Source organism: Furipterus horrens, unplaced genomic scaffold, assembly GCF_987537825.1.
Source record: "Furipterus horrens unplaced genomic scaffold, mFurHor1.1.pri manual_scaffold_5, whole genome shotgun sequence".
Classification (NCBI taxonomy): domain Eukaryota; kingdom Metazoa; phylum Chordata; class Mammalia; order Chiroptera; family Furipteridae; genus Furipterus; species Furipterus horrens.
In genome coordinates, this window is record NW_028327175.1 from 9,036,993 (window position 1) to 9,053,413 (window position 16,421).

At 41.0% G+C, this 16,421-nt stretch overlaps 1 protein-coding gene across 2 annotated transcripts in view; it reads left to right on the forward strand.

Annotated features, from left to right (window-relative positions):
* The first annotated feature begins 325 nt into the window (after positions 1 to 325).
* Positions 326 to 16,421, forward strand: part of RICTOR (RPTOR independent companion of MTOR complex 2) — a 93,054-nt gene continuing 76,958 nt past the window's right edge. For both annotated transcript variants that reach the window (XM_090276157.1, XM_090276158.1), the window contains exons 1-2: positions 326 to 383; positions 554 to 601. In XM_090276157.1, the coding sequence (XP_090132283.1) occupies positions 335 to 383; positions 554 to 601 (97 nt within the window). In that variant the 5' untranslated portion in view covers positions 326 to 334. The remainder of the gene's footprint in view (positions 384 to 553; positions 602 to 16,421) is intronic.

The window sequence follows — 16,421 nt, forward strand, 5'->3', positions numbered from 1 at the left end:
CTGCCTCGGCTCAGCCCGAGGTTCCCCCCGCGGCGGAGGGGACGCGTCCCCCACGCTGCAAACTCGCATCAGTGGGAGTCCCCTAGCGGGACGGGCCCCTTCCCGGCAGGCGTGTTCCCGGAGGGCTGCCCGCGTCGCCGCAAGCTGCGGCTGCGGGAGCAAAGGACGCCGGAGCCGCCGGCGGCACCCAGCCCCGGGATCGGCTCGGAGAACCCTGGGCGCCCGCGGAGGGGCGGGGAAGATACCGCGGGGGGCGGGCGCGGCGCGCGGGGAGGGGAAGGGGTTCTCGCGCGATTGGGCGAGGTTTCCGGTGTTGTGACTGAAACCCGTCAATATGGCGGCGATCGGCCGCGGCCGCTCGCTGAAGAACCTCCGAATACGAGGTAAGCCCGCGGCAGCCCTCGCGCCCAGCGCCCGGCGCCCGGCGCCCCCGGCCCTTGCCTGCCCCCAGCCCCGGGCTGCGGGAGTTAGCCGGGGCGCTGGCCGGAGCCGGGGCTGCCGCCGCTGGCCTGCCAGCGGGTCCTAATTGGGGCTGTGTGTCTGTTTCGCGCAGGGCGGAATGACAGCGGCGAGGAGAACGTCCCGTTGGATCTGAGCCGAGGTAACGCGGGGCGGCGCGGGCCCGGGCGCGGGTGCGGGGCCGGGGTGGGGCCGGGGGCTGGGGGCCTGCGGCGGGGGCGGGCCGCGCACGGGACCGGCGGGGGGTGCGGGCGCCCGAGCCCGGGGCCGCCTCCCCGGACCCATCCCCCTTCCCGGCGGGGCTCGCTTCCCTCGCCCCGAGCGCTTCTCGGGGCCGCGGGTGCCGAGGGTCCCGGGGACCCCGCGCGGGACGCCGCGTTCTCTGGGTTTCCCCCGCGGAAGCGTTCTGCGCTCGTCCGGGAGTCGGTGCGGCGAGTCCCGCGGCGGCCGGAGGGAGGCGGCGGCTGTTCTTTGGGCTGCGGGCGGCTGGCTGAGGGGAGCGCGCCCACATCCTGCCGTCCCCGGGCCCCGGCGGGCGGGCTGCCTGCCCACCCACCGCCGCGGGGACCCGGGGCTGCGGCGCCTCGGCCGCGAGAGCGAGGACGCGCCGCGTCTCCCCGCTGGCCGCCCGGCGTGGGGCCGGCCGCGGGGCCAGGGGTGGCGGAGCCCGCCCCGCGCCCCGCGCGCCGCGCAGGTTCATTGTTTACCTTCCGCGGCGGCCGTGGGTTTGTTTACACCTTCGCAGCTGCGTCAGCCGGGGCGGCGGGCTTTAAAGCCCTGGTCCGGCGCCGGGCCCGCGGCTCTTCCCTCGGGCCGCGCCCTGGGCCGGGGGCCGCCCTGGCTCGCCGACGACTTCGCGGCCGTGTGCGGGGTCGTCCTTCTGCCCTCCGCGGGGCCCGGGGTCGGGGCCGCCCGTGGCCAGGAAGCCGCGTTGCTCACCGGCCGCGGCCCGGGGGGACCCGGTGCGGCAGGACGGAGTCGGGTGCCTCCTTGAGACCCGAAAACCCCTCTGGGAGGTTCGACAAACAAACACAAGCAAACAAACACGTCGTTGTCAACGCTCTCTATAAAATTTAAAATTTTTTAACCCGTGTTGTACTCGGCACGCTGTTATCCACGGTGGGAGGCGCGAGCTCGTCGTGGAGGCTCGTCCCGGGGTGTCAAGCCCGGCGCGCTCTCGAATGTGTCTTATTTTGCGCATCAGGAGGTGCGATTAATTACTGTTTTCGAAACGCAGGGGCTGGTTTTCATGCAGCGATCAGAGGACATTTTGGGAGCAGTATTTTATTCTGAAAGTTCCGGAACTTGGTTTTTTGGTGAAGCGGGTCCTTCTACAGGCAGAAGAGTTTATAAAATAGAATACAAGGGCTTAAATAATAGAAATAGCAACTGATTGAATCACTGAATTGGAACTTTTTTTTTTCAGTAGATAGCGTTGGAATATTACTGAAGATGTAAAGCTTTTGACTTGGAAACTTAGTTACATAAAACACGTGAAAAGTATGTAAAATATATGTGGGAAAAAGATACTCAGGTACCTTTCCCAACAAAAGAAGCCAGATTTCCGCAGGGCTCAAAATTAGCCGTTGAGTTCTGTGACAGTGTTCATCAGCGATTTAATGTATGAGGATATATGTTTCAGATAGAGGCGAAAAGAGCAGTTGTTAGTTGTCAGTCCAGTCTGTGCATTCAAAACCTGCTCGGATGTGGTCGCTGGACGTAAGTTGCAGTTGTGCTTTGCAGGCGAGTTTGCCGAGTTCCTCTGTGTAGTGGGTTCCCTGGTCGGCTCCCGGCTTTGGGCTGGAGACGCTGCGCGCGGTACACACGTGGTCCGGTGCCTTCGGTGTTCTCCAGCTTTACTCAGACGCGCGGATAACTGCACACTCACTGTTGGAGATGCTGTGTTCCCGGAGCGTTGAGTAAACGCCTACGTCCTGCGGGGTTTCTAGGTAATTCACAACGGGCAGAAAAGGCCGTTTCTCCTGGCTTTGACAGAACGCACCTCTGCTTGTAATGAAATCCACGCAGCCGTCAGTTGAAACAGATGGCAGAAGCCATGTGCAGCTAAGAGTGAGAGGTCACACGAGAACTGTATTCCTGAACCCTAAGGAATTTGGGAATAAAAAGTAATTATTATAGGATTCATTATAGAGGAACACCGCTGTCGGAGAAATTGTTGTTCTGACACACCTTTCCCTGTGAACAGAAGGCTTGTGGGTCTAACAGGAAGACAGTTCACGAGGACTTCAACCTGAGTCCTGTGTTGAGAACCGCAGGACGCTGGATTGCAGCTGAAGGGCAGCTGTTTGTGGATTGGATTACAGTGTGTTTTAGATCAAGTTTAGGTGGTCAGATGTATTTGTATCAGTGGTAAGGCAGTGTGGGCTCTCATTCTAATTTTTTAGTGTTATTTCTGAGAAACTCATTGCGTAGCTGTCTTAACAGAATTCATCATAAAATGAAGATCACGGTCACTGTAGTTCTTTTAGGAAAAGAGTGGACTGTAAAGTCAAGTAGTCCTGGGTTGTAATCTCAGCTGTGAGGGTTATTAGAATGTGAGTATCAGGCACAAGGCCTGATCCTTTGTGAGTAACGTTAACTAAATGTTAGTTGCTTTCCTACACTGAGGAATCAAAATGATTTATATCACACTTCAGATATTTCAAGTAATTGTTGAATATTATAAACTTGTTAATAAGGAATTATGGGAATGAAATTTTTATTTTTTTGATACATACTAAATTGAATGTAATCTGTCTGAAGTAGAGTTCTTGAATATAGCAACTGTGAAAAAGGAATGTGAGAATACCAGTAAATAAGGCCTAAGCGAAGAACAGTCTGTTAATGAACTTACAATGAAATATGATATTTTATTTTATAGAACCTTAGGATTTTTCTCCCTGACTTAAGATTTCCTATTAATAATAACTTGGTTAGCCTTGCAAGCTTCTTAGACCTAGGAAAGTACAAAAACGTTAAAAATTGTTGTTGGACTAACGTTGATCTAGTTTAAGAACTTCATTGTAGTAGATCTTACAGTCAACTTACCGGTAATTGTTGCTTTCAGTTTTATCCACTTAATTTGTGAAAGTCCCTGGTGTTTGCTACTGATATCATTAAACAATCTCAGTTTTGAATGCCAAAATGTATTTTGAAACCCAAATGCTTCCCTTAGCTACTTCTAGTACAAGGATAGTCTTATTTTTGATCAGTCCAGTCATGTGCATCTCTTCCTGGTGCTGAATAACTTGAAAAGACACAGTGTTTTTCCTGTATAACCCCTCCCTAGTATAATTTAATTATTGTGTTCACAGTGAATTCTGAGGACATGGGCATACTTACATTCAAATATAATTATTAGAATATAATTTATTTAAAAGTTTTGAGGTTTTTTTATTATCCCATCCTTTTACTTTTTCTTAGTAAGAATTTTAAGAAATGGTCTTAATGTTTAAGACTTGGAAACGTAGAAGGGGTTTTTGAATGATGATTTAAAAACTTCTGTTTCTCGTTTCTTATAATTAGATTACTCATGTTGTTTAATTACTCACTTCAGTTAGATAAAGCAAACATTGACTGAACGCCTGTTGTATACTAAATGCTGAATTAAGTGCTAGAGGAATAAAGATGAGGAAGATATTACTCTCCTTTCAGAAGTTTACTGGAGCAGACATAAAGAAGTGTTTACAATGTGGAACAGTAAATTAAGTAATCAAACTGTTTCAGGAACAGAAGTAGCCCTGAGGAGAGATTGATTATAATCTGGTGGGTACAGGATCAGAGAAGACTTCACAGAGGGGGTGACTTCTCACAGGAACAGTCATGGACAAAGTGGAAGAAAGTGTGGGCTCTGGAGAGACCTTAGGAAAGGGCAAGTCTCAAGTCAGTAGGAAGAAGAGCTGAGGAGGAGGCCCCTGAGTGACTCAGAGATGGTGGGGGGCCAGGCCACGGTGCTGAAGACGAGTGAAGTTGAATATATATATAGGAATGGAGGAATCACCTCATTTGTTCTTCAGATTCCAGCCCGACTTTGGAATCCTCCCACTCTGTGCAGAGGACTTTTATGTCTCTATCAAGGTGGTAGAAGCTCTCTAATGTGCATTCCCTTGTCTTCCCTTTATATTTTACCCATACTTACCTTTTGTTTCTCCGAGTCAGAGAATAAAGCATCTTTGTTCCTTTCCAAGGCTAACCTGGAAAGGAATTTTATGCTTGTAATACTGGTTAGTTAATATTCTAAGATTCTAATGTTCGAAGATTTCTTGCTTCTATATGTCTCCCTTCCATTGGTTCAGTTTTCTCATGTTTAGCAGTGTATGTTATATCCCTCATATGAATCCAGTACTAACTATACAGGGCAAGGGAGGATGATGATGAGAGATATGGAAAGATGAAGATTACACGACAGTTGTTTTCCTGTTGGTTTTACAGACAGAATAGTTTATCCTCATTCCACACTTTCTTCCTTAACCACACAGGTCTCCCCCTGTTCCGAAAGTAGTGTCTTAGGAGGCTAGTAACCTCATGCAAAATTCATTGACATTTTTAAGTTTCCCATTCTGTTGTTAGTAGTACTGTATTTAAAATATATTATCTCACTTAATCTTCAACAACTTTTTGAGGTTCTCTTATTATCCCTATTTTACAGTTGAAGATAAAGGCTTTGAAATTCTAAAGGACTGAACTCAGAAAGGTATGATAATTCAGCCAGGGTCACAGGGTTAGTGAGTGACTAACTTTTCATGCACTGTAGCCATTATATTATTGCTGTTCTTGGAATTCTTTCCTCACTTGACTTGTGAAATATTCTTCTGGTTCTTCTTCTACTTCTTACGCTGCTGCTTCTCTACTGACTGGTCTTGGAGCTCTTTGAGCAAGTGAGCCCGAAGGTTCTGTTCTTGTTCTGTTCTCCGCTATTGGTGCTGCCTCCTTGAGCAGCCTTTTCACTCATGGCTTCAGAAATCCATAAATTGAGATCATTATGATAATTATATTTTTTTCAGACTTTTCCTTCTAAGCTTACAAAACATCCTAATATCTGTGTTGGGTAATCATCTCATAGTCGTGATGGGTGATGTGTTGCACCCCATAGCATACCTACTTTTTACTTTTTAGATATCACCACCATCCTCTATTATTCAGGCCAGAGGTATACAGCTCATCTTCTTTGTTCACTTGCCAAGTTCTTCCAGTTTGCCTCTGAACTGTCTACTGAATCCAGTCTCCCCTTCTTGCCCATTGTCATCGGTCTAGTTCACATCCTCGTTATCTCATTTGGATAATAGTAGAGTCTTTTCTCTCCCCTGTTTTTAATCCCTCTGCTGCGGATTGCCAGGATTATTTCCCTGAAATCTAGATCTGTTTCTCTTAAGTAACAAAACAAAACACACACACAAACTCACAGTCATACTTTATAGATCCATTTTTACTCATGATAGAGGCCAGATTTCATTGCTTGGCCTTTTATGATTTATTTCAAAGTTGTTTTTTTCCTGTGCCGTCTTAACCATACTATTCTCACTCTCTCTGCTTCTGCATGGCTCACTTCTGTAGTACACTCCCTCGCTTCTTATACACGGTGCTTCTCAAAGGGATTGGGGAGAGTTTGCTAAAGTTCCAACCTCCCTTTTTACTCATCTTTCCCCTTGAAGATCATATTGTGCCCCTAGTTGAGAATTATTGCTTAAGTCAAAGATGAATGTTTGTTATTCCTTGCACATGGCATGTTCTTTCTATTTATTTAACCTTGCATAGGTTGTTTCCTCTGCCTAGGATTCCATTTGCAGCACTATTTATCAAACTCCTAGTTTAAGGTCTACGTCACATGCCACTTTTGGAAATCCTTGCTAATCATCCCAGTGGGAATTCATTGCTTCTTCCTTTACTCTTCCACATGCCTGTGTATGCCTTTTTCAATATCACTTACCATTGCCTTAAGTTCTTTGTCCAGTTCTTTTTCCTTCACTGGATGCCAAGCATCTTCTCCAGCATCTATTATGTAATAATAACTGAAGCATTTATTAAGTGGAAGAATGACGAGAGATGGGATGGAGCAGTATTGGACTGTATTAAGGAGATCAGATGTAAAAGAGGATTTTAGTTTGCAGTCCTGGGGGGCAATGAAATTCCTGATGCCATGAAATGAAGAAATCATTTCGGGAGAGATAGTAGTAAGTTGCATGCTCTTTGAGTTCAAGGCTATGGACTCTGTCAGAGATGTGTAAGAGGTAGCAGCAAATACTGAAATGGAAGTCTTAGTGGTTCGGAGCTTGTGATCTGATTGTTCCCTGCATTGGGCTATGAGGGAGGGAAGAAGGCAAATGAGAAAGAGCTGAAGATTTGAGCGTTAGAGGAACGTGTACATCATAGTGGGGGAATGAGGACGGAGAAAGGGGTCAACAGAAGAGAAGAAAGTGAGCAGGATATGATCTCTGAAGCCAGGAGGAGAGCTCTGGGTTGAAGGGGCTGAGACTGGAGCATTGCAGTTGGGTCAGGAGAACCGAGTTACGCTCCTGCTCCTCCTTAATCTGAGGATGACTTTGGGTTGCTTATTTAACTGCTCTGGGTATCAGTTTCTTAATCTCTCAGATTCATACTACTTTACTACATTTGTAACACTTTCACTTTCTGTCTCTGTGATTCTCAGATAGCACCATGTTTCTGGAATATTGAAAGATTAAAGAGAAAGCATTTATAGTCCTGTTAAGTCACCAAGAGCTATTCCTATAAACAGCAATGAATCCATGTAGGAGTGATGCTATTTCATAGCACTTTAAATGTAAATTACAGTCAACTCTCAGTTTCCTTTTAAGTGAGCATCTGCAGTGACTTGCTGCCTCCTCCCCCTCCCAGGTCTCAGGCCACTGAAAATAGGGCTGTGAAAAGCACAGTGGGGTGAGTGAATGGTTTGCATGCCTGTGTGTCTGTACTTCTGACTGTCTCCAGCTGCATTACAGTCCACTCTCAGTTACCTGCACTTAATAATAAGGCGAATAATGGTCGAAGAGTGCCAAATGTATCATCTAAATAGCATTACTTGTATGTGCCTTGGGAAGATTTTAATTCTTTCCTCCCCTACAGTAAATTGAAGTATCTTACATATGAATTATTAGCATCAATTTTTATTTCCTAAGCAAATACTATTAAATAGTGGAAGTAAACAGGCTGAAATACTTATTAGGTAATCTACATGTGAATAATTGAGAGTTGACTGTGCTTTTTGGATCATCCATTGTTTTGTATTTGTGCTTCTGTTAGTGTGGCCAGGTTAAAGCTGATTAGCTACTTTAAAATTATATCTCTGTGACAAATTAAACAGATGCTAAAATACATTGAAAATAATTATGTAAAACTAGTTAAATATAGCATATGTCCGAAGTCATAGGGTTGACAGAAAACCTAAACCTAAGTACATTCTTAAAATTGTCTTTACAAAGTCTTATAGCCAGACAGATTGTATAAACTGAACAATGTACCTGGTAATGAAACCTTTTCTATAAAATATAATAAAACTGAGGATATGCTGAAGCCTCAAACATACCCTATTTAAGGAGTCAGTTGAGTGGTGGTATGTTAATTCCAGTCAACATATTTTTGATGAATATATTATATAATTGAGTTAGTGTTACTGTAAATCAGGAAGGCATAATTTTTGGCGTTATGGAGTTTATATTATAGTTGGGATGCACCTGTATCAGGGCACCTGCCAGTTATCTTTATAAAGGAATCAAAAGCTGGAGGAATTCAGACAATAATGGGTAAGTAAGGAATGATCATAGCGTTGACACTTTTAAGCCCTTCACATAAAAGAGTAGCATTTGAATAGTTAGAGCTCTGGTTCATTGTTTAAAAAATCATACATTAATTTTGTGAATTAACATATTTCTGGCATATTATTCAGTATTTGAAGAAAAAAATCTTGAGGAAAAGTTGATGATTTCTACATGTAAATCTCTTCTACTGAAGACTGATTATATCTCAAAGTTGGGCCCTTCTGACTTTTGAAGCCAGTGCTGGACTGAGAGATTTAGACATATTGTGAACTAATTGTGTGCTTTTGATTATGAGTATATAAATGCTTGGCTGCATTCCAAACCCAAGCGTAAATGATTTTTTCTTCCATTGTTCTGTAGTATATGTGTCTCCTCTGCCCTTCATTAGTACTGCATGTTTGAAGGACTCAGTGCATTTGTTATCAAACTTATTTCTAGATATATGCAGTTTAAAAATAGAGACTATAAATGGGATGGGTAGTGGTTTTGTTATTTTTTACACTAAAATGATCATATTTTCTGATCTAAAATTCAAGCATGTGAGCTGACAGTGACATAGAATATTTGAATTTATCTTGAAAAAACATGGAATGTTTCATTGTGAAATTTAGACAACCCACCCAGCCCTCTAGTTATCTGCTCTTATTAAAGTAGCAAAATGAGTTGAAATGGCACTTGCAGGGATTTTAATAATCTTGTTCACAATTCACTGTAATTTCATGTATTTCTCATAGTGAATAGAGTGAAGAGACACAGAAACTGTAAACAAAGATAATGACTAAGAACGAGCAGCTTTTCAGATAAAAGTATATTTAACTATTTTTAGATGTGTGCACATACTATTTTTATCAGTTTCATAGTTTGAGAAATCAAATCTTAAAATAATATTGCTAATTATTTCCATGCTTGATGTTCTGCCCTCATATACTAAAAGGTTTAATTGCCCTGTTTTCTTTTCTGCTCATAATTGCGTATAACACACTCCCTAACCTTCATCACACCAGCATCACCACCAGCCCTCTCCCCCAAGGTTAAAAAAAAAGAAACAAACTGAGGGGAGTAGAGTTGCAGAAAGAGTGAGAAGACTCCAGTGGTCGGAGGTAGGTGAGCTGTGTGCATGGTGGTGTTCAGCTACATGGCTGCTGCTGTGTGCGGCCAGGCGGCCAGGGGAATAATCGCGGGGAACGTTTTATTCAGCATGTGTTGTAGATAAGTTCTTAATCATATCTGTCACATGTGATATTAGTATACAGTCACGATGGTAGGATACTTTGTTGATTTAAGATGACTTACGTTGTAACCTCTAGTGTTATTTTAAATGACTTACTTAATTTGGTATAAAGCAAGTCAGATTAATCTTATGTCGTAAGATTTCATGTGTCAGATTAATCTTATTATGTCATAAGATTTCATGTGTCATATAAGAGTTTTTTAACAAAAGATTTTATAACTTTATTTAATGAGTTAAATTTTAGATTAGCAGTGTCATAAAAATGTTTAAATCACTTCATATATTCTAGTAAGAATCTTAAAAGAGGCTTTTTCTCCTCTGTTGGGAAGAATTTAGTGTTGTGTTCATGTTTCAGCATTGTTTTGAATACATAAATATATATTAGTGTTTTATCTAGCAAAATGGCAGACATACTAAAAGATGCTGGTTATTTTTCAAAAGGAAATAAAAAGATTTAAGACATTTGGGTAAATTGTTGCAGTTGCCTTTTGCTATGTTATTGCTTCTTTTAATTAGTTATTTGGTTTCTTTTAAAAGTTTCAACATTATTTTTGAGTTCTTGGAAAAATTTTTCACTTATATCAGTAATTGTTTCTATGTTGTGAAAGTAGCACAGAAAAAGTATAATTATTTTTAAAACGAGTAATTATATTGCCACTAAATATTCACCTAGGTACCTGAGTATGAGTGTACATATTGGGAGACGTATGTGTGTGTATATAAATATCATGTCTATCTTTAAGCATATTTGGAAGTTACTTTAGAAATTGTCTGACAGATGTCATTCATTAACACTCAAACCTTTCACTGATAAGTAGCTTATTCAGAGTGGTTTGTTCCCTGGTTGAACTGCTATGTTTGTTAATAAAATCCTCGTATCAAATTAACCAAAAACTTATTAAAAGAATAATTTTTCAGTACTTGGTTTTAGTTCTTTCTTTTGAAACACTTCTTTTATAAGTATTTACAAATAAAAGGTAGTATATGTAATTAGGTTGTACACTGCCACATGTTATTAAGAGACTTTTATATTTTTCCTCTTGTTTTATAGGCCAATCATCAGGTATTTATTGAATACCACTAGTGTGTCCAGTATTCTGGTTGCTAGGTGTTTAAGACATGGTCTTTGATTACAAAAAAATAGCAGCATCAGCTACCTTATTTTGGATCTTATTATAATATGTTGAGAAATGTGTTAAAAACATTATTTAAATTACCTAATTACTCTTCTACATGCCTAGGAAATACATATTAATATGCCTATGAAGAAAGTGGGGCCCAGAGTCTGCCTCACTAGCCCAAGGTCATTTGGCAGTAAGAGAGAGAAGATTCAGATCCTGTTTATTGTTCTTGATTCTAAAACTCATGTACGTGACCCTTTACAGGCTTTATAAAAAGATGATCGCTATTGCTGGAACAATTAGTAACTAAATGAGTACTATACATTGTAGGACTGTTGATTTGCGGTATTCAGGAAACCAGTTACTGCCTGAGCTCTGACATATACATTTTAAACATTTTGGATAAAATTATTTCTACAACTACTACATATGCCTCTCCTTTCTCAAGAAGAAAATATCAACTGTAGTTTCAGTTTTTCTCTTTGGTCAGAGGCGTCATGATGTCGAGGATTGTGTTTTATTACTGTCCTGTGTGACATTGGACTGCTCCTTTTAGGCACAGGTGCTGCTGCCTTGCTCTCGGCTGTCACTTTATATTGCACTTACGGTTTCTGTTTAAGTAGCCTTTTAATTCTTCAGATTTTACTTTCACTGTGTTGTAAAATAAAAACTATATACCTAGACTTATTAATTTGTATGGGAAATAAAGATAAATGGGTTGTCATTATAAGGAATTGAGTGGGGGGCTCCTGCCAATAATACATATGATCTGTAGTGAATAAAACTGGTGATGATACATACTTTGAATTTTTCGGCATCTTTTGGAGTGCTTGTTTTTGCAGCCTGACTGTTTTCCAGATAGGTAATCTCATGACATAGTTCACAGTAGGTGAGTATGACTTTAAGTTGGTATATCTGTACACAACATGGTTAGTAGGATTATATAAAAGTAGATAATAAGGTACAAAATATTACTGATGCGGGCATAATAACAGTTAACGACATGCTAATTGCATGATACAGAGACAGTCTAGCACAGTAGCTAAGAGCATGATGGAGCCAGAAAGATCTGGATTTGAATCTTGACCCTGCCTCCTACAAGTTTTTGACTTCAGACAAGTTGCTTTTTCTGAGTATGTTTTCTCACCTCTATTGGAGATGACACTTATTTGAGGAGTGAATAAAGTGTTTGTAAAGTATTTATTGCAGTTTTGGCACATAGATAAAAATAAATAGATATCAGGTCTTTTGTTGTCAATTAAAGCAAAGCAGAGGAGAGAAGGGAGAGAGAAGCCTGAGCTGGAAAAATTAAAAAGTGGGGCATTGTTTCAAGGTTAAATGATTAGGATGCAGTTAAATCAAGACGAAGAGGGCCTGAGAAAGGCATGAAATGTTTTACTGGGAGAGAAGTAAGAAGGCTATAGAATTTTAGTACTTATATTGTATTTGTAGGATGGGGTAAGTTTATGAGGGCCTTGAAAACTTTGTGAAGATGTTAGACCCTTTTTTCTTTTTCATGTTAAAATACCTAATATAGTGAGAGAGCAGTGAATGTTATTTAAAAATTTGTTTTAATTGAATAAAAACATGGACCCAAAAATGTTTCTTGTAAGTGTATAGTTCTTTGAATTTTGACAGATTGAAAACATGGATAATCAGAATATGCAGTGCCCTAGAAACTCCCGTTTTGTCTCCTTCCACGCACTGCTCCCCTCACTGAGTACACCACTGCTCTGACTTCTGTCAACGCAGATGGGACCTTATACTCATACGTCTGTACTCTTGTGTCTGACTTTACAGGCCCAGTGTTATGTCATATCATCATCTTGGATGTAGAGTTAAAGTCATTTTCATCAAGTCTGCTTCTGTGTGGCAGGGGTGGCGTGGTGGGGATGGATTCTTCTGGATGGGCAGTAGCTTTGTATGAGTGGGTAGAGTTTGGAAAAATTAAACTGATTCCAACTTTCTTTAAATTTTTTAAATCATTTTTTGAATATTTCTATCATTTGTCTCTTCAGCGTGACCTTTTAATTTAATAGATTTTAGCCAGTTGACACATCTAGATAAGTGAATTTTTTCTTCAGTTTGTTTTTTCTTCACAACTGTGTAAGGGAGAGGAAGCGTAAATAATCAGATCACCATAAAGAGTTCAAAGCGACAGGTTAGAAAGACAGAAAGTTGGAAAACTTAGAAGTTAATCCAATAAAAGTTTTTGTTGACCTAATTTATTTGGTGGAATGGTTATCAAAATTGGGTCTTTCTACAGAGAAAAAGGGAGGATGATAAACATTGCTTGGTCTTCACTTCAGTAATATGCTTGTGTGGACAAGAATATACTCATGTGGAAGTAGCAATATGTGTTAATAGATTTACAACATGCAGTTTTAAATATACATCAAAGTTGAAAAGTTGGTAAAGTACAAAATAGAACTGCTTATCCTTGAAAAAACATGCATATTTAAATGCCTTGTCTAATTTTTTTTCTTAAGAGCTCAATAATAGGACATGTTATAGAAATGTACTGCAGTTTTCTTTTGCTGTATGTGATAGTGTTTTATATTCCCTGACTTTAAAGAAAATTTAATTTTTTAAGTTTTTTTTTTGACTTAATTTTTCATTGATTTTAGTTGGTGATGATTTGATAAAAAATATATCCACAGCCCAGCTCTTTGTGTTTATACCCAAGAAAGTAGAACTGGAGTATTTCATAGGAAATTGATTAAATACTTGAAAACAACTTGGCAACATGTGCTTAGCATAGATTAGTAGAATAAAGGACACTACAGTGATCCCTTACTTATTGCGGGCATTATGTTACACACACACACACACACACACACAGACACCCCCCCCACCCCCCCCACCCCGGTGATAGGTGAAAGTCCGCGAGGTAGGAACCTTACATTTATTTTAGTATTTACACACACACACACACACACACACACACACACACACACACACACACACACACACACACACACACACACACCCCCCCCCCCCGGTGATAGGTGAAAGTCCGCGAGGTAGGAACCTTACATTTATTTTAGTATTTATACGTATTTATATATATTTTAAGGCTTTATAAACCATTCCCAGTCCCTTATTAACCTTTTCCACACTTTTATAAACACTGCTTAGCTCTTAAACATATTCTACACTCTTAAACCTACGTTAACTTTAACAACATACGTATACAGTACCGAAAAATCTGCAATGAATAATTAAATGTAATATTTTTAAAACCCCCGCGATACAGTGAGGTGATACAGTGATAAGTGAACTGCAATGTAGAGAGACTGCTGTATCGGTCAGTATGCAAGGGCAAGTGAAAGTGAAGGCGAAACAAAAGCATTCAGCTGTAATGAAGGCAAAGAAATTTCTGATGAAGTATATTTTCTAAATGTTGATAATTTAAAAAATATTAGTATTCACTTTGTTTGAATTCAGGGTGGGGCGAAAGTAAGTTTACAGTTGTGAGTGTGCAAAACAGAGTTTATTCTTGTATTATTATTTATTATTGTATTATTTTCCATACGAACAGCTGTAAACGTATATTTGTCCCACTCTGCATTTATTCTTTGGAAGTGTGGAAAGTAATGAATTCGGAATTCTCTGAAGGAGAGATCAGTTAATAACCTTGAAGATCCTTGCTGATTCTGAGTCTAGGCTGAGCATTTTTAAACTGAGTATGGATTATTAACTACCAAAGGAATACTTGTTTTTAGTGGTGAATTTTGAGTGATTGCTTGTTTAATTCTATTAATTAGGAATGGCAGAATGCAGTAAATCTCTATTTTTAATCATGTATTTTAGGATATTACTATCGCTCTTGAACATACCTGCACATCTTTTTTTTCCCAACTACTTTAAATGATTTTTTTCTAGAATAGAACTGTTGGCTGTCCAGCATGATTGGAATTTGGTCTGATATTATATTCTGATTACTTAAAACATTACAAAACGTGAGGGGTTTATCAAACGATGTGTTTTAGCAGACAATCTCGTAGTTTTACACTATACTTTGAAGTAGGTGTTTCCTTCTGTTCAGTCCCCTTGTAAGGATATGTACTTGTTTCGGTGGTGATGTCACTGTTGAAAACATCTTTAAAATTCTGCTTCTGATGATTGCTAAAGCTTATAGTATAGTCCTTTAAATTCCTGCCTGGTTTGTTCTTTACAGATGAACTAGATCGGGAAATGGTCAAATACAAATTAGGCTCAAGTATAGTGGGAATTTGTTCATTCATTCACTCATTAATTTGAAAAAAATTAACTGAGCTGCCGCTGTATTCTCAGTACTGCGTTAAGTAGTAGAGCGTGTGACAAGATGATTTCCTAACACATTACCCCTATTTGGAATGGTTGTCGTAATCTCGGCCCTGGCCCCCTCTACAGCTATTCTCCTCTTCCTCACTTCTTTCCACTTGTTCATTATATTTGTCAGGACAGCCTCCTTGACATTCCTGCCGATTCATATTCTCTTTTCAGGGCCTTCGTATGTCTGTTGCATTCTGTTGGGAGCGTTCTTCCCGCAGTACATGTAGGCTTGCTTCCTTACTTCATTTAGCTCTCTGTTCAAATATCACCTTATCAGCGAGGCCGTCTCTGATCCTTTTATCTAAAGTGCCCCCATCTCCATCACTTCCCATTCTTTTATATTTTTCCCCCATAGCCCTGTCACTGCTGCCATTACAATATTACCTAGTGCTTGTCTCCCTAGAATGTAAGCTTTATGAAGACAGGGACTACTTTGTTTTGTTTACCATTGTTTCCTCAGTGCCGAGAACAGCCCCAACGTATTGTGTTGTGCTTGATAAATATTTATTGGTCGAATAGATGACCACCAAATTTGTGTTTGAGCTTGAGGGTTCCAGACCAGTTTTTTCACTGCTTACTCAACACCTTAACCAGGTAGTCACATACATCAAACTTTTCTGTTTCAAACTTACTAATTACCTTATTATTCTAAAAATCTTTCCATATTTCCCTCTGGGTTAGGAGCAGTACTTTAATGGGGCCAAATCAGAAACCCAGGAGACACCGTAGCCTCATTCCATGCCCTTATTCTGCACATCAGATCTACAGTGATAATGATGGTAAATGCTTTTATCTTTGAGGTACCTGCAGAATCTCTTTTTCTGTTTCGTTGCCATGCCTTTATTCAGGCTCTCGTTTCCTTTCCTGTATCAGTGAGTGCATTGACTTCCTGAGTGCCCGCTATTTCGGTTCTGTCCTTTCCCAGCCTGCTGTCTTTACTGAAGCCAGCAACAAGCTGTCTGCAAAGTGAGTCTTAGTTTCCCAGAAGCCTTGAGCATCTTCCTCCTTTGGGCTTCTATAGTATTATGTTACCTTTCTTATAATAGTGCTCTAATTTGTTCACAGTTGACACATATTTATTGAGCTTTACTCTGTGCCTGTGTACTGTTGTTTTGCTGGTGACTGAACGGTAAGAAGAATTGATCTCTGCCCTTGAGGAGTTTATATTCTAGTGGGGAGAACACAGACAATGAACATATGAATACAGAATTTTAAGTACTGATAAATGGCTTGAATAATATAAAATGGGATATGTGAGAGTTGACTGGTGGTTGGGAGAATTGTCAGAGAAATGTTCTCTGTGGCTGCGATCCTTAGTTGATACAGGACTAAGTAGAAGGCACGAAGGCTTCCAAGTAGAATGTAAAGGACAGAGGACGAGAGAGGGGAAAAAACCAGTGCGGCTAGTGCTTGCTGAGGGCGAAGGGAGTGGAGCGGGTGGGACTAGAGAGTAGCAGGCGGTACCCTGGGGATAGTGGGATGTTTGCAAAGGTTTTAGGCAGGCGAGTGACACCTGATTAT